The sequence below is a fragment of the Cottoperca gobio genome, chromosome 1 (assembly GCF_900634415.1).
Source record: "Cottoperca gobio chromosome 1, fCotGob3.1, whole genome shotgun sequence".
Taxonomy (NCBI): Eukaryota; Metazoa; Chordata; class Actinopteri; order Perciformes; family Bovichtidae; genus Cottoperca; species Cottoperca gobio.
In genome coordinates this window covers 14291523-14313744 of record NC_041355.1, presented here as the reverse complement: position 1 = coordinate 14313744, position 22222 = coordinate 14291523, and the positions used below count along the sequence as shown (strand labels likewise).

General features: G+C 41.1%; 1 protein-coding gene across 2 annotated transcripts in view; it reads left to right on the top strand.

The window, feature by feature from the left end:
• LOC115010103 (E3 ubiquitin-protein ligase SMURF2-like) overlaps positions 1-22222 on the top strand; it is a 49954-nt gene that overhangs the window by 26656 nt on the left and 1076 nt on the right. The window contains exons 5-20 of one of the 2 annotated variants that reach the window (XM_029434518.1): positions 2406-2471; positions 4390-4474; positions 4876-4959; positions 6661-6872; positions 9514-9598; positions 10451-10609; positions 11452-11505; positions 16835-17048; positions 18534-18637; positions 18729-18843; positions 19202-19380; positions 20259-20396; positions 20632-20752; positions 20869-21070; positions 21327-21402; positions 21502-22222. The exon at positions 21502-22222 is cut by the window's right edge and continues 1076 nt beyond it. In XM_029434518.1, the coding sequence (XP_029290378.1) occupies positions 2406-2471; positions 4390-4474; positions 4876-4959; positions 6661-6872; positions 9514-9598; positions 10451-10609; positions 11452-11505; positions 16835-17048; positions 18534-18637; positions 18729-18843; positions 19202-19380; positions 20259-20396; positions 20632-20752; positions 20869-21070; positions 21327-21402; positions 21502-21601 (1994 nt within the window). In that variant the 3' untranslated portion in view covers positions 21602-22222. Of the gene's footprint in view, positions 1-2405; positions 2472-4389; positions 4475-4875; positions 4960-6660; positions 6873-9513; positions 9599-10450; positions 10610-11451; positions 11506-16834; positions 17049-18533; positions 18638-18728; positions 18844-19201; positions 19381-20258; positions 20397-20631; positions 20753-20868; positions 21071-21220; positions 21403-21501 lie in introns of those variants that run through there. The other variant, XM_029434526.1, reaches the window with a different exon arrangement.

Here is a 22222-nt window from a genome sequence, read left to right as displayed (position 1 = left end):
ACCAAACTGCATAGTCGGGTACTTCCATGAATGTAGGTAGTTGTAGTTTTGTTGGCCCAAATGTGACCGCCTCCAACGGTAACTCCAAAAAGCTACCTACTTCGCATAAGCGTACGGAATATGTCCCAGCAACTTTAATTTGCTCATAAGTGGCATTCTTGGCACATAAAGTTCACTCTCTAATCGACTAAAAACCACATGGGACCTTGACGTGCCATACTTTAACGCCACGGGGGGTCAAATGCCTTGCCCTTAGATTTAACCACAGCTTCCAGAAACGGACGGTATGGGCTCCAGTTAGGCTCCAGACCAGCCACTTACTGTACAGCCAACATGGCAGAAATTACACTTTCTCGACAAATCATCATGATCTATGACAAGACACCAGCGCTCACATTATCACCATGTCTTTGTCATTTGTGCCGCAGACACATGAACTGTGCGCAGTCTGTGGTCTGACCAAGACACACACACGCACGCACGCACGCACGAGAAAACACTCTCAAAATGACTTTACTGGAATTATCTTGATTCTTAGAAGTCATATTTAACTGTTTCACTCACTCACACACACACACACACACACACACACACACACACACACACACACACACACACACACACACACACACACACTCTTGCAAACCAAAAGTGGATCCGGCATGATCGTCTAGTTTACTAGAAGTCTGTGTAGCGTTACACTGAACTCTACTTCCTGTTGCATCGCAAACACAAACCTCTGAGTCCTTTGTCCCACTTCGGCACCCATAAACTTGGTAACACACACACACACAATCAGTTTTTCAAAATGACTTGTCTGAAGACACATGTTAGTCTGCCTCGCTTTGATGTTTACTTGTGTGTCGTAATTATATTGTTGAGGAAATGGCTAATTGATTGACACGGTTTTCCTGATGTAAAATTTTTAATGTTAAGATGCCACCCATATTATCTGCGTGTCTGTTTCTGTTGTTACTGCTGTTGACATTCCTCCTATTGCAAATTTAAAAATGCACTACTGTTTTAGTTTTGTCTTGTTGTTCTTGTGTAGTATAATTAGACTACAACTGCATTTCGTTGTGCAACCTTGTGTTGAATGAAAATAAATGATCCTTGATAATAATCATTTGCTGATTGTGATACTGATACTACAGTTTTAACATATTCATACAAACATGCACACACCTTGGAGACACAGATGTGCATAAGCTAAATTAATCAATACTAAAGCACAATTGGCTCATGCGTGTCTACATGCACATATTAACACTAAATTATGTAGTTTGTTTATTGTCGCACACAATTTCCCTCGCTCTGAGACATTTTAATTGTGTGATGAGGCTTTGTGGTTAAAGGTCTGTTAATGTTCTGTCTCTGTGATTCTTCTCTTATTTAAGAGAAAGATCTGCTTACTATTCCAGCCATGTAAGGCTTAGACTATCCCTGTTTAGTCTAGACACATATCCGGAACAGATGCACACACACTTCTGGAAACAAACTATAGGGTTGTTTAGTTCTGTTTAGGCTGTGCTTACAAACAGACACACCATTTTATATGCATACAAAATCATACAGGAAAACCACAGACGTGACAAATCCAGTCTGACTTTGAGGGGGGGGAGACTGCTGAGTGCATCTGTGTCTGGATCCTGTCTAGTCTTTCTGGGTTGTGATTCTGTGCTGTCGGTGTCTGGCACTGCTATCCTGTGCTGCTGAGCAGACAATGAGTTCTTGCTTATCCAGAAACGACAAGACCGCTAACACGTTTTGCATCCAAAATGTGTGATATTTTGTCTCCAAATGTTTATCTTTTCACACAAAATGGATGAAGCCGCAGAGAACACTGTTGTATTTAAACCTTTTTAAAGGAACACTTGCATTATCACTGTGTAAAAACATTGGCTGATATGTGTGTGGATGTACTGTATATGATTGTCTTTATATAGTTTTACCTCTTGGATTTCTTCATACCTACCTCAATGTTGTTTGTAATGTGTTTCATGATGTCCGTGATTAAGGTATACGATGGTACTGTATTGACGCCGCAAGGTTTCCGACACAGAAGGCTCCAGCAAAAGAAAACGCAATGTTGTCCGGCTAAAATGGCCATATGTCCTGTGTTATCTGGAAATGTCCTGTGTTGGGTAATCAAATAGGTAATCTACCAGGAATGTGCGCTTGTATATAAGTGTTGCATGAACAGGGAAATCTACTGTTCATCTGGCGACGGAGGATAAAAATGATCACTCTTTTCACTTTCCACCATTCTCTTTGTATTATAAATCCACTGTGCAGTTTGTGGCATCTGATAAGCGTTGTAAAATTCATAGATCTGTTACTCATCCGGCAGATGAGGGCAGATGCTTAATCGATGGTTATGTGTCATGTTTGGTTTTTCCCTGCAGATCAGAGACTGGACCTGAATAAGCTGGGCCCAAACGACAATGATACTGTGAGAGGACAAATAGTCGGTAAGAAACGCACCTGTTCAAAGTGGAAAGTTTAGAATGTATAAGGGCTTAGAACATTATGATCGAAGTACCGGTATATGATGCCCATTCTTTGCTCAAATATGTCTCCTTAGTTGTTGCTGCAATTTTTGGATTGCTACCATTTGTAACACAGATTTGGTGAAAAAAGGTCACCATTTTTTTACCACTTCGGAAAAGACATAAATGGTCAAAGATCCCTCAAATTCCACATGAAAACACCAAGACCTAGAGCAGGGGTTCTCAACGGGGGAGGCAGCGCCCCCCAGGGGGCGTTCAGAAGACGTTGGGCGCTGCAAGCAATATTTTAGAAAGGGGGGCGTTCACGTGTCTTAGGGGGGCGTTTGTGTGCCTGCGAGGTATTTCATAAACACGCACAAAAAATCTACTATAAAAACGTTTATCCAAATCTAGTCAGATATAGAATAAAACAGGCAATTGACTGTTTTTCCTGGCCACGGTCAGGGTCCTTGAACACAACACGAGCGGAACGTGTCATCACGTGGTCACGTCATGTCAAAAAACTTCGATATTAAACTGTCATTGACATCAGTGAACGCAACATGATGAGTGTAAACAAGAGAAAGGTGGATGCGGAATGTTCCAGGAGAAATGTACGAACGATTCTTTCTCTGTGGAAGTAAAAGGCCAGTGTGACAGCAGGAAACATGCCAAACTGGACGAGCTGAAAGGACGAGTGCGTTTGGATAAAGTTAACGTGTGTTTTTAGACTTTTATTTTTATTATGCTGAGCGATAAAGTGCCGCCACTGCTTGAAAGCATTAATGTTATTCCAAAAATACACCATGAATAAAACTAATCTGAATTAATGTTAAATCACTAACGCTCTGGTCGGTATTTGGACCAGCAGCAGACGAGCTGCACTTAATAGCAGTAGCAGCAGAGCTAACGTCAGCAGAGCTAACGTCTGCATCACTGCTGCTGATTCAGGCTGTGTGTTTAAAAGACGTGGATATTGTCGCCTGAGTTTCTGAACGTTGAGGTCGACGTCGCTCCATTTATAATTAATGTGTTGGATGTTTGACTTTTCTGCACTTTGTAGTTCTCGCCTCTCCTCCGCTCTGTGTCTGACTGGAGGTGTTCATGAAACGGAGTGAATGTGAATGCGCAAAGCAACGCAGTAAACGCGGAAGCCTCAGACTTGTTCCTTTGTCCTCGTTTTCCGTTAGATCACTTAAGAGTGCAAATTGTTTCACATTTCTGAGGCTGCTGTGTTTAACACCAGTTAAAGTTTGAATGTCTGACCCGTTTCTGATTGGTCTATGATACTGATTAAAGTTTGAATCTCAAACTTCTTATCGTTGCATTTGTTTAACACTCCTGAATAAAATGTCTTTGTTTGCTCCCTGGGTACATGGTGTATCAGGGCAATTGAAGGTAAAAACAACAAAACATTTGTTTACTCATATAATATTTATTATTTTGAAATTTTATTATGTAACTTCAATCTCAGAGAATTAGAGTTTTTATAATAACATAATATAGCAGCCTAATAAGAAAAATATTATATGAATTGAAATACTAAATTTGATGAATTTGATATTAAAAACACTTTGGCACTAGCTTTAAAACTGAGCCTGTTGCAGCCTCAAAGACAGAAATGTTGGACGAGGAGTTTAAGATGTCAATAAAAAATGATGAATATACCAAATATTAATAATACATTTTATTTATCAAGCGCTTTTAAAGGTACTGAAAGACGCTTTACATATGCATATTAAGATTCATAATTGGATTATAAAACAGGACATCAACATTTAAAATGTATAAAAATAATTACATTAAAAGCAGATCTGAATAATTCGTCATTATTTTAGCTGCACCGTATGGATTGGACAATGCCATTGATCTACAGTCTTCCTTGTCTTTAACTGTGTAGTAAGTCTTCAGTCAAGAGATCGCATCGGGACAGGAGGGCCGGTGGTGGACTGCAGTCGCTTATTCGACAATGACTTACCCGATGGGTCAGTATTATCACAGTCAGACAAATTATATCAGTGACGTAATCTATAGTTTAGAGCTGTGTGTTGGGGCAGGGGGCTAGTTTTCTGGGATTTTGTGTATATTTAAAGATTGAGGTATGTTTAACGTGTGTTTGTAAACGGTAGTTACATTACTATCCACTATATTTTTCCCCCCTGTGCAATCATGGATGCGCTTGAGAAAAATATACAATTGGAAGATTCAGCTGTGTGCACATTTGTGATTCGCTTTTTTTGTGCTACCTATGAAACGAGTGCAGTATTGTATAACTGCTGTTAGTAGATGAGCATGTTCTTAGTGGTGTTAAAGGTGCACATGGTGGGTTTTACATTTTTGATGCAGCTTTTTTCTCACCCGTTTGTTTTAATCTGTCATGAAACAGCTGGGAAGAGAGGAGGACGGCCTCTGGAAGGATACAGTACCTGAACCACATCACACGTACCACGCAGTGGGAGAGACCTACCAGGTACAACTACACACATACTTCACACGTCTTCAACTAGGTCTTCAACTAGCTCTTCAAATACAACAAACTTGACCTTATACAACAAAGCATCGAGGGTCTGTAAGTGGTTGTACTTTGTCTCCCCTTCCCTTTCCAAATAACTTCCACTAAGCCCAACTCACAACACAACAATAACAATCCGTCGGTAATGAGTGAATTGCTGTCAATTTCCTTAGCCCCCCACCCCACAGCAACACACACACACACATACCAGCCAGCCAGTCGGGCAGCCAGGTTTTCCTTGGCCCTGTTCCTGCAGGAACAACTGTCGCCCTTCCTACTTGGCCCATATCAGTGGAGCCGTCAAGGGAGTAAGCAAACAAATAATGCCACAGCCACCTCCTCACCCACTCTTACTATACATCTCTAGTGGCCCCCAGGCAGCATAGTAGATCGTAGGACAGTCAGGAAATAATGAAGAAAAAATTAAATGTTAGGACATTGAGGGAGGCAGATATAGTGAGGGAGATGAGCTGGTAGGGACTGTGCAGGAGGAAGAAATTACAGGATAAGTGGTGAAGAGGAAGAATAACAATTTCCATTTTCTGTCTTGAATATGCAGGTGCAAATAAACACCATATACAATCAATTTTTTTTATATATATATATATATATATATATATATATATATTTATTTTATTATTATTATAATCTTTTTTTTTTAAAGGCAAAATCCTTTGATTCCAGTTTCTTAAATGCCATTATTTTCTGGTATCTTAACTGTTATGACGGTAAACTGAATATCTTTGAGTTGGTGACTAAATCTGGCTTCTGGTTCATGAGGTAGTCGTGTGAGGACACACTGGAAGTGTAGATGATGGGGGGGGGGGAATGGAAAGAAGAGTGGTAGAGAAAGAGGAAATGGGAGGGAGGAAGAGTGTGTGGAAGGGGGAGGAGGTGGGTTGTTGGTTGACAGACGAGGGTCCAAGGTTTTAGATAACCAAGGCGTCAGTAACTCTGGACAGCCAGACGGTAGTCAGAACACGCACGCATACACACACACACACAGTTTTTGTCAGTAAGTCGGCCTGTCTCTGTTTATGTCTGCTTATCAGATACGTGTTCCTAAGTCTTTCTGTTAAGTAGCACACAAACACACTAACGATTCTACTGTAGTCTTGTGAGGACTTTCTGTTTGCGTTTATGCAACCCATAATCCTTCAAATCACTTTAATCTCAACCATAATCATGAAATCCATTTTTCTTCTTGAGGACTGATGACACGAGCTGTTTTGCAATAATTACACTATACTTGTGTGTATGTCTAGACATCACTGATAAACTGGCTACACCTTTGACTTAACCCATAGCACACGTATAACACAGGAACACACTTCTTAGCACTCTCCACACCCAGGTTCCTTCAAGTAGAGGAAAACATGTACTGTCACATATATTCACCAAAATCGAAAGTCATGCATGTAACTCTGAGGAATGAAGAAAAAGTCATGTTCATGTCAATTTATTCATCCAGGTCACAGAAAGAAAGTTGGTATCATTTAGCCAAAATACTTTTCAAATTCATATTTTTTTTTTCCAGATAAATTATAAAATGGTTATATGTATGATATATAAATCTATATTTAGAAATTATCATTTGAAAATGGAGATTAAGAGTACACTGCATATACATGAGCATAAACATTCTCTACTCTTTCCCAGGCCAGCGTCGGAGTACTCCAGCCCATCAGGGCGCCCGCTGAGCTGTGTGGTGGACGAGAACACGCCAGTGATGACGCCCGTTAATGGGGCTGAGGCCAGCTGCCCGCAGGGCGTACAGCGAGTCCCAGAGAGACGGGTTCGCTCGCAGCGGCATCGTAACTACATGAGTCGAACACACCTGCATACACCGCCTGATCTGCCTGAGGGTTATGGTGAGAGACACACTCGCGTACACTCACTGCCTTTGCTAACTGATTGAGAATTAATTCTGGTAAAGTAGGAAGAGAGTAGGGTTGCGATATCAATCTACTGTAGTTTTTAAGTTTACTGTTATCATACCGTGTACATTTTATATCTATGGTATTGATAAAAACCAATGTGTGCGAGTTAAAGGCACAGATGGGCTTCGCTGCCGCAGAGACGGTATATGTTAGTATATTTTAAAAGCTTACAGCTGATATTTCTCATTTAGTAGTTAGTTGTATATGTGCTGCTAACATGTACACAAACATGCTTTAGTTATCTAAGATATTATAGTAGCATGCTATGTTTTAATATTTTTTACATAATTGAATATGGAGGTCACCTGGCAGAGCGGGCGCCCCATGTACGAAGGCAGAGTTCAAATCCAACGCATGACCCCTTGCTGTATCTCGTCACCTCCTTTTCCTGTCTATCTTCAGTTCTACTTTCATAAAGACATTAAAAGCCCGGAAAATATTATACCTATCTTATATTTTTGGGGAATATTGAGTAAACTCTGCCACTCGGTATCAATAAGGTCACATGGAAATATATTTACATACCTTACTGCACAAGGCATTAGTTTTCAACACATGTGGGTTACATTTGACAGAGCTCAGCCTGGACTTTAATTTGTTTTTGCCAGTACATTATCAGTGTTGATGTTTATGTTATCTAAGATGTTTCAGTACAACTACAGTGTAAAGGTTCCTTCTGCTGGTTGTTAAGGGGTCTAGTCAGGAAATAGTTTACACCTGGAACACCAGACATTAGTACATTAGTACATTAGAAGGTCTCAAAGACACTGAGCTGCTCCTTTGGCAGTATTTAGTTTGTAGCCTGGAGGCAGCGATACTTTCAATTTTATTTTAATTTTATTTATTTTTATATATTGATGTGAATAAAATGTTAAATACCCTTTTTATCCTCTTGTTCTCTCTGTCTGTCTTTGTGCTCTGTCTTTAGGCTCACTCACACTAACTCTCTACTAACCCCTCTCTCCCCCCTTCCCACAGCACCACATCATGACAACTGCAATCAACACTTGCTGTCTGTTAATATTACTCTCTCCTCTCCTCCTCTCCTCCTCTCTCCTCTCATCCTCTTTCCTCTCCTCGCCCTTCTCCTCTCTCTCCTCCTCACCCTTCTCCTCCCCTCTCCTCCTCTCCTCCCCTCCTCTGTCGTATTCTCCTCCTCTCTCCTCTCTCCCTGCTTCCTCTCTCCTCATCCTCCTCTCACCTCTCCTCCTCGCCCTTCTCCTCTCCTCCTCTGTCGTATTCTCCTCCTCTCCTCTTTGCCCTTCTCCTCCCTTCTCCTCCTCTCCTCTCCTCCTCTGTCGTATTCTCCTCCTCCCCCCTCTCCTGTTTTCAAACACTTCCCAGAGTTGGAATGTTTGGGCTTGCAGACTGATATTCCCACAGCGAAGAGAAAGTGGGAAAGCAGCTTGTTCATAGCTCGGTGTTTAGCTCAGAGAAGGCACTTTAGGTTATTTGCTACTTTTCCATGTCTGTTATTCCTAAACTGGCCTTACTGCAAACACATTTCGGAAAGTAATGTAGGAGCTGCACAAGTACATTTTCCAACATTGGAATGTTTTTTTCAGAAAAAGTGTACTGTTCAGTCCGCCACAGTGCACGCCACAATACCCACAGAGTCTGTAAAGTAAATTATTATTTTAAGTGTGGTGCTGTATGCCAGTGATTTCAAATGGCACTGTTGGACCTGTGCCCCCTTTGAAATGTCCTGCTGTGTCCACCGAGACTGGCCAAGGTCGGACAAAGTGAGTCACTGATGCCCAACAGCTAGTGAGCTTTCTTCCTCAGCTGAACCCTCTGAACCAGTGGCTGGGTGTGGTGAGGGAGCGTGAGAGAGAATAAGAGAGAGACAGGGAGTGTGTGAGGGGAAAAAAAGAGGGAGAGGTGGGTAGGAAATGAGTTGTGCCAGTAGGAAGTTGGGGTTGGGGGTAGTGATGGATTAGCGGGTGCATACACACACATGAACACCGCGCCTGTGCAGCACACACACTTTGTGCCAACATTCACACACTCACTCTCCATTCATCCGTGAGCTGGATGGAACCAGAGATCCAACACCCCAATGATGAACCATTCTGGTTTCTTTTTGCTGTCCCTGGTTCCCCCAGTTGTTTACAGTATATTATTTTAGTGGGTTTGGATGGAGAGACGGCGTTTTCCTTTCCATTTCGAGGTTTTGGAGATTAATGGGAAGGGATTACTTTCAGAGCACACACCAACATTTAAGAGAAAACAAGGCAACTAGGATGCATCAAGGACATCTGTGCACGGGAATTCACTCATGGAAGTCTTTGATACATTTCCCTCAAGTTTCCCTATCTTCATGGGATAGGCCTACTGGAGTCCTGGAGAGGAACACATTGATTACGTTGGCACACGCCTTAAGAAACTCTTGTCCCTGCAGTTTGCCTGTCAAATCAATTCTTAAAAGAATTCCATTTCTCAAAAAAATACACAAATTCAGTATCCATGCTTGTACCCGCCAGGACAAGACTACAGAACAACAGATCCAAGGTTGTTCAAGTGTCATTTTTGCCCTTTTGACATTAATTGCGATTATCTTTCTCTGTTTTAGAGCAAAGAACAACTCAGCAGGGCCAAGTCTACTTCCTCCACACACAGACTGGAGTCAGCACCTGGCATGACCCTCGAGTGCCCAGGTAACTTCTTTTTGTTTTCCAGTTTTTCTATCTTTATTGTCCAGATTTAGTCTATTATTCAGTTTAAACGCATGATAACTGAACTGCAGTGCTGACAGCCATTATTTTCATTCCAATATAAAACCTGACATTTATTCCGGAAACTGACGGGAACAAACTTTACTTTTTGTGGAAGACATTTCTTGTGCAGATGTTGAGCTGAAAAGGCTAGTGGTTCTGCATTCAATCAAACTCTTTCAGTAACTCTCAATATCCCACCAGTAAATTCACCAGAGACCTCAGGCTCTGCTATTGCGTTACATTTTTGGCCATGTTGCTGCTCAGCGATGAAGCACATTTAACATCCAACTCATAACAGCAACCTCTGGGTTTGGTCATTTTGGACAGACCTTCTGAAATGACCCAGTATGTTGTGATGAGTGCAGCGAGGCATGTGCTTTGTCCCTGAGTGATATGTCCTCACTTCCCACAAGGACAAAGTACTCGCACACGCATACATACACGAAAGCACAAGTCATCCTAAGGCTGTTGCGTTGTCCTATATCAGGGCTTAGGTTTCTATAGAGAAGAGAAGAATCAAGACATTAGAGCGAGTACTAGTACTATTAATAGTACTGATTGAGTCCTGTGAACCTGCTCTAAAGGAAAAGTCTGCGTACTAATTCATGTAAATGTTAACGCCAGCCCAGCTTTCATCACTTAGACCAGTACAGATGATTACATGTGTTATTGAAAGGATAACAGTTAGTCACGGTTGTAAAATTATTCTTCATTCAAAATAAAAATATATATTATAAAGATGTTTGATTTAATGTGTGCTTCTTGCTAATGGTTTCTATTTTCTTTGTTCAGGGACCTTAGCAATGTGAACTGTGAGGAGCTGGGCCCCCTGCCACCAGGCTGGGAGATAAGAAACACAGCCACAGGTCGCGTCTACTTTGTCGACCACAACAATCGAACAACACAGTTCACAGACCCGCGACTTTCTGCTAACCTGCATCTAGTACTCAAGTAAGTGTATAAATCTATATACTGTATTACACTATTTTCATTATTATTATTATGAGACCATTATCCCACTGTGAAACTCTCATCCCGGTGCAACCCTTATTTGATGACATTTAAAATGCCACATACCCTCTAACAAACTCAGCATGCAAAGAATTTCATTTATTTGTTATGAGGAGTTGACCGTAAGATGGAAATAAAGGCAAATGAACTGGAAAGGAGATAAACATACAAATACTCTGATTACATAGCCGTGTTTATTTACATATTATGCCCATGTGATGCATGTTTTATATGTTATGACTTTAAAACAAGTCCAATATTTTACTCGCTGCTGACATAAAAAGTAGCTTCACACTATCCGTCCTGAAAATGGACATGATGACTCCTGTCTGGAGTGTGCATCAGTTTCCAGCATCCCCAGTCATGAATCGACTAGCAATGAATATTTATCTGCGTAAGATTGTCACTGATGGCTGTCTTGGTTTCATTCGACTTACCGTATATATTTTTGTCCTCCTCTTTTTGATCATCTAACTGTCTCTTGTCTCTGTCAATACTCTTTTCCTCTTTCTGTCTTTTTTTTTACTGACGCTGCTTTCTCTTTATCAATTTCCTTTTTACTGTTTTATTTCTCCTTCTTCTGCCTTTCTTCTCATTTTCTTGTCGTCTCATCTGTATTGCTTTTTCTCCTTGTCCTGTCCCACTATTCCTTATTAAACTTGTCTCATGGTGTTTTCAATGTTCCAATCCTCATCCATCATTCATTGTTTTTATGCCCTTTTCTCCTTCTTTATCCTTCTCTGCCTTTTACTCCCCTCGCTCCTCCTTTTTTTCTCGTACAGCCCAAGTCCAAATGGTTCCCGTGTGGCCATGGACAGCCAAAACACTAACCTCAGGTAACACACACACACACACACACACACACACACACACACACACACACACACACACACACACACACAGAGAGACAGGCATTTGGGAAGAGATACATGTGTTCACATACACTCTCATTCAGACAGTAAACTATGCATACATGCACTTACACGTGGTCAATGACATACATGGTTGTGAACAATGTAATCGGCACACAAGTTGACCAAGGTTTTCATACACTCGACCCATTTGTCTGTATAAAGCAATTTCAGCACTCAAAGCTTTATACACACACACACACACACACACACACACACACACACACTTTTACTGTCATAAGAGAAAATGCTGACACTGATACTTTTCCACAGGGGAATGTCCAAAGGGTTTTTTATACACATGCATAACCTTCCTCGTTTTCATGTGGATGTCATTCAAGTCCAACACACACACACACTGGTTGGCTGGCTGTCCGTGTCGGGGACTGTCAGTCCATTTTTAAGTGTGTTTGTGCTGTCTGTCAGCAGTCTGCCTCCACTGAAGATTAGCTCGTAGGCAGCAAAGCCAGCAGACAGGCCTGGTGAAGCCTACCCCACTCGGGAAAATAGTACTAATAACGTGTTAGCACAGCAGCTACTAGCTTAGCACCAGTTCTCATATCCTCGTAGAACACACTTGGGCTAGATACTTTAACAGAATGTGAACTGAGTAAATGAGAAAATGACAACTAGCAAAGTTGTGATATTCATGTGTAAGGAACCTGTGAGTTGTTTGAATCCCTGATATGATAAACTGAATTTGAGGATTGTCCTTTGTGTATTTTGGCTGTCAGGGAGCTCCCTGTACTTTCTGCCTGCCAGTGTGTGAGGCAGGAGTCATTAGAACAAGAGGAACATAGAGAGATGTGGAGATTTTCCCATTTGCTTTTTTAGTGCAAATTCTTAGACAAAACCTCTTTCAATAACAGCGGCTGGCACGATAGACATGTTTGGGAAATCAACATCTGGTCATTTGGTCAAATAGTATCCATATGTGTCAGAACAGCCTCTGGTTGTGAGTTGAAGCTCAGCTATGTTATCCAGTCAACATCATTAACTGCTGACTCCTTATTAGGAGAGATTTGAGGGAGTCCAGACAAAGAATTAACTTCGAAAAGGTCAAAATTAACGAGCTCTAATTTCTAATGCAGTTTTCCATGATACACACTGAATGAAAACAAAATCAAAACGCGCTCTAGGACACAGTCCGTGTCAAAGCATTAAATGTTGTTCGTAGGTAAGCAATTGCACTTTATTTGGCTTTTTTCTCAATAAATATGATCACAGCAGAACCATCCAAATTTGGATCTTGTTGGTATGATTGATTTGTTCTTAACACCCATAACCGCAAAAGTTGGCAACATTGCTTTTGCCTAAATACGTCTTTTGATATGACATCAGTTTACCACTGGAGATCCGTATCAGTGTTTAGAAAAATAACTTCAGTTGAAATGCCTATCAGTATTTCAGACTGGTCGATTAACCGCGGGTTGTGCAACATGTTAAAAATCCGCGTGTGGTGTCCACACAGGCAGCATTTGATAGTAAACTATTCTGTAAAACCCCTAGAATAGATTAGTGTTGTGCAGTTGTCTGAAAACAATTTCTTCAATTTAACTGGCTCGGTTTCTCTGCTCAGACATCTGTCTCTTATCAACACCAGGTTTTTAGAATATATCACGCACGCACACACACAAACACACATATATATAATGCAGCACTGCATTGTCCTGTTTCAATATAGGGAGATTGAAGGTGGTGGTTGTAGTGGGGTTGCATGTCGGGGCCAGCTGAATCCAGTGTCTGTAGAAAGTGTGTTTTGTCTGTAGGATCAGATGGCGTGGAACAAACTTGACACTACAACATTGTGAGTCTGCAGTTTGCACCTGTCTACTGATCGTCCAGGATGCATCTTGGTTTAAATATGACTCAGACGGCCCTTTTGCCGTCGACCTCAGGCTAATGAAGGCCTAGAATTGACAGACGGTCAGCCACTGCTACATTACTGTGGTCTGCCACACTGTCTCTCATACTTGGCTTCCTCCCTTGCACCAGCACATAGTATGTCTGAAAGATTACTTCAGTTTGCTGAAGGTATTTTTAGTTGCCGCTGGTTTAGGTTTAGTGGGCATCAGCAGGTATTTTCCCAACCAGGTTATGAATTTTCATGACATTTATATCAACATTTGCATTGATGTTTTAAGAAATGATGATTATATATTATATTTGGTACATTATGGGTGTGTTGTGTATTTAACCTATAAAATATATTATATATATATATATATATATAGATATATAGATATATATATATATATATATATAGATATAGATATAGATATAGATAGATATATAGAGATATATAGATATATATAGATATATATATATATATATATATATATATATATATATATATATATATATATATATATATATATATATATATATATATATATATATATATATATATATATATATATATATATATATATATATATATATATATATATATATATATATATATATATGAGAGAGAGAGATATCGATAGATATCGATAGATAGATAGATATCGATAGATAGATAGATATCGATAGATAGGTATTTATTGGCACGCACAATGTACTACACTCTGTAGGTGTGAACTGCTTTTTTGCTCTCACATACTGTACACTGTATGAATTATAAGTCAAATCAGAAATGACAGATTGTTTTCTTTAATGTCAACATTTTTGCAAAGCTTTCATTCGTTATTCTCGGTGAGTGTCGTAAAAATGCAACATATTTTCGTCTCATCACTGCAGTCTGTCTGCTGCTGGTTTCCTGGACTTCCTGTATGATTAAACCAATAGAAGTGTAAAGATGTGGTATTTTTCTAGGTGGGAAGAATGTTAAAGATCACACAATTACTGGCAAAACGCACACATATTATCCAAGTAAATAATTCTGTGCACACACTTTGACTCCCCGTTCTGCAGCACCAGCTGAGACTCATAAAGGGCCCTTTGATTCTCGAGGTTGGGTGGGGAGCCGAGTGGGTGAGTTGGTGTGGCTTTAACACCACTACACCTACTCAACACTCATTACAGCCCACCTGTGCTGGCTGCCATGAATAAGAAGTGCACTTTACACACACAAGCACGCAGCCTTGCGTTCTTGTGAACGCACTCTCGCACCTCACACACACCCAGTCTGAGGACGGAGGACTATCATGACTCTGCAGGTTCAGGTGCCGGCGACTCAGTTCTGGCAAATGTTCACTCCTTCATTTCTTTATTTCTCCAGCTTATGTTCCTCCTTCTCATTCTACCTTGGAATAACAATAATAAAATCCTCTGGCTCCTGTATTGAATTTGAAAGTTATGTTTCTCCTCGAGTAGTATTTTACCCCAGTTGTCATAGTAATAGCAGCCATTTCTCGCTTTTGGCTCAGGCAGATTTTCAGCTTTGCTTGTACTTTCTATATTTACCATCAAATATGCAGAGCTCGTCCCCATTTGCAAACCAGAGACTATGAACTATGTCAAAACGTATTTTTAATTACACTGTGCCCTCAGAAGAAGAAAAAACAGTGCGCTGAAATTATGCTTTATTATACGGTTCTTCAACCTCCAAGCCAAAAGCAACTCATTCCATTTTGTTTTAAAGTGGTTTTCAGGACTGCTCCGCAGTCTTACCCTTTCTTTGACATTCTAGGAGCCCCAGCGCCTGCCAATAAAATAAATAGCAGCGGACTTGATTATACAGGGATAGACTGGTGAAACACTGCACCCGTTTAGTTTGGAAAGCCCAAATAGATGAGGCCTTTTTCAACCCACTGAACCAGAGAAACCAAATGTACAAGTGTCGGAATAAGTGGGTGGCTATGTGCTGCTACCTCAGAAGGTCTCTCCTTCCTTTTTATATACCAATTCAGTTTTGTGTTTGGCCAACAGCAGCCTCGACACTCCGCTCCCAGTAGCTTCTTTTAGAGAAGTCCTCTGCTGGCTCAGCGTCTCCTAACAGGAAAATGAGGGCTGCTGTCCTGTTGAAGACGTTGAGACTGATTATGTTTTTATGAGGCCCACCCAGGCATCCCACCACCAACACCACAATGAAGGGCTGGAGGAGACCAGAACTAAAACACTGGCTATGGTTCACCTTTGCTAAGATTGTATTTTATAGTTGTCCCATCGTTTTTAGAATATACAGGCCCTGAAGGGGCAAGATGGAGAAAGGAGATAAAGGCAGTTAAGTGCCTTAAGTTTAGTTACAGGCATGCTTCCCTTCTCACACCTTCCCCCCTCTTATCCTGAAAATGGCAAAATTACAAAGCAAGGCTGCACATTGGCCAGGCAAACATGAACTCAGTGGCAAAATAATGTTCTGATAAATGTTAATTCCAGCCACTGCTATAAGAGAAAGGCATCTTCAGTACTTGTGCTGGTCAACAGAAACAAGATTGGCAGTTTACAAAATTGTAAAAGAAATTCACCTCAAAGTATGAGGAAGGGTGGCAGCTGCACTGTTTGGATGATGGAAGTTCCAGTTGTGGTTTGTGGTGGGCAGGGATACTAATCAACCTTGACAGGAAGTTCAGATGTCTTGGGATGGAAGAGAGTTAGACTTGAAGAGAAATGTGTGATGGAGGAGGGCAAAGAGAACATTATCTAGCCAGAGGCGCCAACTATTCTTACACCACTCTCCTTTGTATATTTATTTCCCTCTTTCTTTTCTTTACCTCCGTGTGTATCTCCTTCTCTTTGCTTACACAGGGTTTATCTCCGTCTTGCCTGCTCGTGATATTTACCAAACGTCTGGTCAAATGCCCAGCATGTCCACAGGTCTGGTTCAGATTTACTTGGGGCTTAGGGCTGTGTTTGAGGCCCTTTGCTTTGAAAGGAGTGAGGAGGGTGAGGGCTGAAGAGGGAATTTCTAACAACTCCCTAGTTCAGTCGCTGGAGAATATTTGAGGTGACCGGGTTGGGGAATTCCCTGCAGGACATATCCCTCTTTCCTCTTCTATACTTCTGTTGCCTCAAAGCAGTACACAATAACAAGTATAATATACACTTACCAGACCATGTGACAGTAAATGGCAGTAATACACCATATAGAAATAAGAAAAGAGCAGCTCAACTGTTTAATACGGCTGTTTCAGTGAATGGTGAATCATACTAACATGTGACTCTTCTGTCTTTCCCTTCTGCCCTTCTTCTCACTCGTCTGCCCTTTCTTACCTCGGTGATCTGTCTGCATCTATTCCACTGTTCTTCTCCTCCATCCCTACTTGACTGTTCCTCCTACGCCTGTCCTTCAACCACATCATCCCTCCAGTCATCCGCCTCAGTTGAAGGACCAGGGTGGTCCTGGGGTCCCTCAGCAAGCTCTGTCCCCAGCCCAGCTGCCTGAAGAGGCAGAGTGCCTGACGGTGCCCAAATACAAGCGAGACCTGGTGCAGAAGCTGAAGATCCTGCGGCAGGAACTTTCCAATCAACAACCCCAAGCAGGCCACTGCCGAATCGAGGTCTGTCGTGAGGAGATATTTGAGGTAAAAAAATAATTTATAAACCTACGAACAAAAATGTTCATCCCAATTTCTTTCAATCTAATGTATTTTGTTAGTCCAAAACCAAGTGATAGACAGTTTAATGTGATATAGAATGGAGAATAGCAGAACATCTCCATATTTCAGAGGCTGAAAAAAGTTAATATAAAAAGTTAATAGCCTAATCATTGCAACATTAAGGCAAGCACAGAATTTTCCTTAAATTTGTATAATGTGCATTGTGTTCATAAAATGTACCATCTGGTTCACAAAAGCATCACATGCTGACATGCAAACCCAAAAAGTCCCTGAAAACAATAGCAGAATGCTCACAAACTCAGATCTTTGCATTTTACTAGCATTTTTTCACCCCATTTACGATGTGCACCAGAAAATGGCCCAGGGCAGCGCATAACCACTGCTCAGAACCGCTTTATGATTTGCAAGTAAAAGCAAGATGGAAAGGCCTTCACAACACCACAAAACCCCATTTCTTGTTGTTACTTTTCTCCTCCTCTGTCTCTCTTTTTCTTGCTCTCCCAATCATTTGTTCTACCAAGGCAAGGCATTCTTTCTGGATGATTTCAGCAGCTAAAGAAATGGGCAAGGGAGGAGAGGTGAGGGTGGGAAGGAGCTAAGGGCAGAAGTGGCAAGTATTCGTGGCCAGACATAACTTCATAACTAAGTTGAGCGATTAAAAATATGACTTCATCCTCCTTCGACGTGACAGCTGTGGAAGGGGAAAGTTAAGTGTGAAAAGCAGCCCTGCAGATACACTTGAGGTTTTCGTGCAGGAACCAGTGCTACAGTTAACCGCTGGCAGTGTGTGCATGTACTTACAACGGTTCTAGTCTGAGTTCTATCTACACATGTTCTGCGCCACAAGTTGACAAATGATTCAAACACATGAAATCTTTCACTCGGTGTACATTCCATCACCAATTCAATGGATGTTTTGTGCACTTTGCTCGCCAACATGTTGGATCACATGAGTTAAGAGTATCTAAAACATTGTGTGTTTTGATAGCATCTTACAGCCGACTCAGTGCAGAAGTTCTGTTGCAGGATATTGTTTACTGTGACATGGCGTCTGAGTCTGTGGTCTCCTGAGAGGACAGACAGAGAGATCACTCTTATGTAATGTAAAAACCAAACACACTGACTATTTGTTTAGCTGTAACTGGGTGAGGGTAACGGTGAAGAGATGCAAGGACAGAATTACCAGGATGCACTGGAGTTAGTAATATGTATTGTATTCCGTGTTAGGAAGGTTACTTTTTTATTTTATTTACACATAAATTACATAAATCCGTTAAATCTAACCAGTTACTCCCCAACAGTTTCGCACACCCAAAGTTATTAATAACAATTTTTCCAGTCAGTTAAGGTAGTAGTGATGTCCCTCAAATTATTTTGTAGTATTATTGTATTTGTATCTTGTTTTGTGTACTGCGATGTATAAAATGTTCTATATGTGTTAAATTATAGGAGTCGTACCGGCAGGTGATGAAGATGCGTCCAAAAGATCTCTGGAAAAGACTCATGATCAAATTCAGAGGAGAAGAGGGACTGGACTATGGCGGGGTAGCAAGGTATTTAGTAACATCTTTTATTTTTTCTGTGGCTTATGCTAGTTTGAAGTACATTTTTCACAGTGAATCTGTGTTTGTGTTTGTGTCGTAGGGAGTGGTTATACCTGCTGTCCCACGAGATGCTGAACCCCTACTATGGCCTGTTCCAGTACTCCAGAGATGACATCTACACTCTTCAGATTAACCCCGACTCGGCTGTCAACCCGGTAGGAATTATATCGTGTTTGTCATAGACGTGGAATAATAATTTATGTATTCTCGTCATATGCTGACAGTAAGTATAGACTAAAGTTATGTGCCATGTGACGCCATTTAAATGTGTGAAATTCTTATAATTCCAATTTCTCAATGATAAAACTTTTTATTTAGGTGACTGAATTCTGCTCAGTATGTGAACAAATCTGATCATACAAATGATTCTAAATTATACAAATGTTTTCGAGAGCAATGAATCTCCTCTCCTTGGTGATAACTCTTGTGGTTAAAAACTGAAGCTGTATAATCTGAATATACATATATATAACATTTCTATTCATTATATTTATATCTCTGTTTAATGTGCAGGAGCACCTGTCGTACTTCCACTTTGTGGGTCGTATCATGGGCATGGCGGTGTTCCACGGCCACTACATCGACGGAGGCTTCACTCTGCCCTTCTACAAACAGCTGCTGGGAAAACCGATCACGCTGGACGATATGGAGTCTGTGGACCCTGACCTCCACAATAGCCTTGTCTGGATCCTGTAAGACTTTTTCTTTGGTCCCAGGCAACCCATTATTTTCTCGATTCTCTCATTGGCAAGCCAAAGTTAGAGGAAACGTATATTACAGAACTGATATTAATTACAAATGAGATTTTCTTGTCAAAACAAGTAGAAACGCCGGTTACACAGAACTTCCTTTTAAGGTTCTCTTTTATAACTTACCTGTAACTCAATACGGGTTTTCCTATTGTAAAACAACCTTTACAGATGCTTTCACAGCCGAAATTATTGTGTGTGTGTGTGTGTGTGTGTGTGTGTGTGTGTGTGTGTGTGTGTGTGTGTGTGTGTGTGTGTGTGTGTGTGTGTGTGTGTGTGTGTGTGTGTGTGTGTGTGTGTGTGTGTGTGTGTGTAAGGGGAACACCAAAGAAAATCATACATGTATAAATAGGATGTATAGGGACATATATTTAATATGCACACATGAACTTCACTATAGTGTCCCCAGATTTCGAACAACTGTGGCGCCCCCTGCTGCCACTAAAGCTAATGGCATCTGATCTAAAAAATGTACTTCCTTGCTGTATTAGGAGTTCTCCTGCATGTTTTGATGCACAGTGTTTGAGGATGCTGCAACGATCTTCCTTTGATAGAAATTCTTACTTAATGTTATAATTTCATCCACTATTGTCTGTCTGTTAATTAAAGAAGCTAATAAACTCAATGGACCAGTTGGCAAAAATAATTACAATAAAACACAATGGCAGGATGTTGAGTACAGATGACTGCTGTGTGTCTTAGCTTTGATGGACCAGATCCTTAAAAATAGAGTAAAGAGAAATGAGTTCTGCAGAAGCTGAGAGCTGAGTCCTCTTGTTGAATACCTTCTCTCTCTCTTACCTGCACTCCCTCCTCTCCAGGGATAATGACATCACTGGCGTCCTGGACCACACTTTCTGTGTCGAGCACAATGCCTATGGGGAAATCATCCAACATGAGCTCAAACCCAACGGCAAGAGTGTCCCAGTCTCCGAGGACACCAAGAAGGAGTATGTCAGGTGAGGAGAGGGATGCAAAAAAAACAAAGATGTGACAACAACAATCAGTTAGCAACTGAGTTCAGTTTCAGCCCACACAAGTACAATATATTCACTGTTTTCATACCACTTTCCTGTGACAGTCCAGACGGTCATTAATTCAGTGTCTTGGTGATGAATCTGTGTCGACAGTCCCACAAGTGTTGAATAAACTCCCTCTAAACTGAAAGACTCCCTCCTCTCGTGTTCTCTGCAGGTTGTATGTGAACTGGCGTTTCCTGCATGGCATCGAGGCTCAATTTCTGGCTCTGCAGAAAGGCTTCAATGAGGTTATTCCTCAACACCTGCTCAAATCCTTTGATGAGAAAGAATTGGAGGTATGACTTAACAAATATCTTCCATTACATCTTCCAAAATACAATAAGGACTTCAGGTAGACATTTCTGGTATAGTATTAATTCAAGTTAATATGTATGTTTCTATCTACCTTCAGCTGATAGTGTGTGGCCTGGGAAAGATCGACATCGCCGACTGGAAGTCCAACACCCGTCTCAAGCACTGCACCCTCGACAGCAACATCGTCAAGTGGTTTTGGAAAGCAGTGGAGACGTTTGATGAGGAGAGGAGGGCCCGGCTGCTACAGTTTGTTACTGGCTCATCCAGAGTCCCACTGCAAGGCTTCAAGGCTTTACAAGGTACTTGTGTGTGTGAATCAGAAATCGTTTATGTTGTTACAGCAAAAGAACAAGAAAGTAAAGTGGCGAGTACACAATAATAAAATAGAGGTGTGTGTGTGTGTGTGTGTGTGTGTGTGTGTGTGTGTGTGTGTGTGTTTCATGGAACAGAGGCTGGCTGGATTAAAAAGTTGTCAGGACTTCATTAGCTGAGATGTTGGTGAGTAATTTGATGCTGAACTGCACCTGATGGATCCTGTTTGTGTTTTGAATGCAGGTGCTGCAGGACCCAGACTCTTCACCATTCATCAGATCGATGCTAACGCCAACAATCTGCCCAAAGCCCATACCTGGTGTGTGTCACACGCACCTGCAGACACACACACACTAAAATGATGCCTCTTACAGCTTCATTCATTCATTCAAACTTATTCTCTTTTTCTTCTCTTCAGCTTCAACCGGATTGACATTCCGCCCTACGAGAGCTACGACAAACTCTACGACAAGCTGCTGACTGCGATCGAGGAGACGTGTGGTTTCGCAGTGGAATGAGAGACACGTTGGAGAGTGTGTTTGTGTGAACATGTGTAACTGTGTGTGCAGGACTCTGATAGACTATTATTGTCACTGCGACGTACCGACAGCCTCGCTCAGAGTCTGATACGTGTGTCTTCGACCAGCCTGCAGTCTTCCTCTTCTCTCACAGCTCTCCACATTCTTCCCTAATCAATGTTTGTTTGAACAGCTGCTACAGAGTCTTCCCCTTGTCATTTATTTTTAATTCATTTGTTTTTGTTTGTTTTTTGGTGTAGATTGTGTGAAATACGGAGCGCAAATTAAAAGCTGCTGCGTTTCTTTCAACAGCTGTGAGTTGTTGTGAGGGAGCAGTTTGTTTTTGACGACTCCTTTTGCATTCAGAAAAAGAAACTGCACTGCCTGGTAATCTCACGTTTTAATTTAATCAAATCAAGAAGCAGTTTATCAATTTACAGTTTAACATCTTACAAAAGTGTTTTCAAAATTCTCCCTAAGCATTTGAGAGCAGTGACGTTCTGTTTTGTTTTGCAATTTAACCTGATTGAATTGATTCTTATTATGCTACTGAATCTTTAACACTGCAGATAGTCATATCTTGCCCTTAGTAGCCATCTTAACCTCAATCATTACACCTTC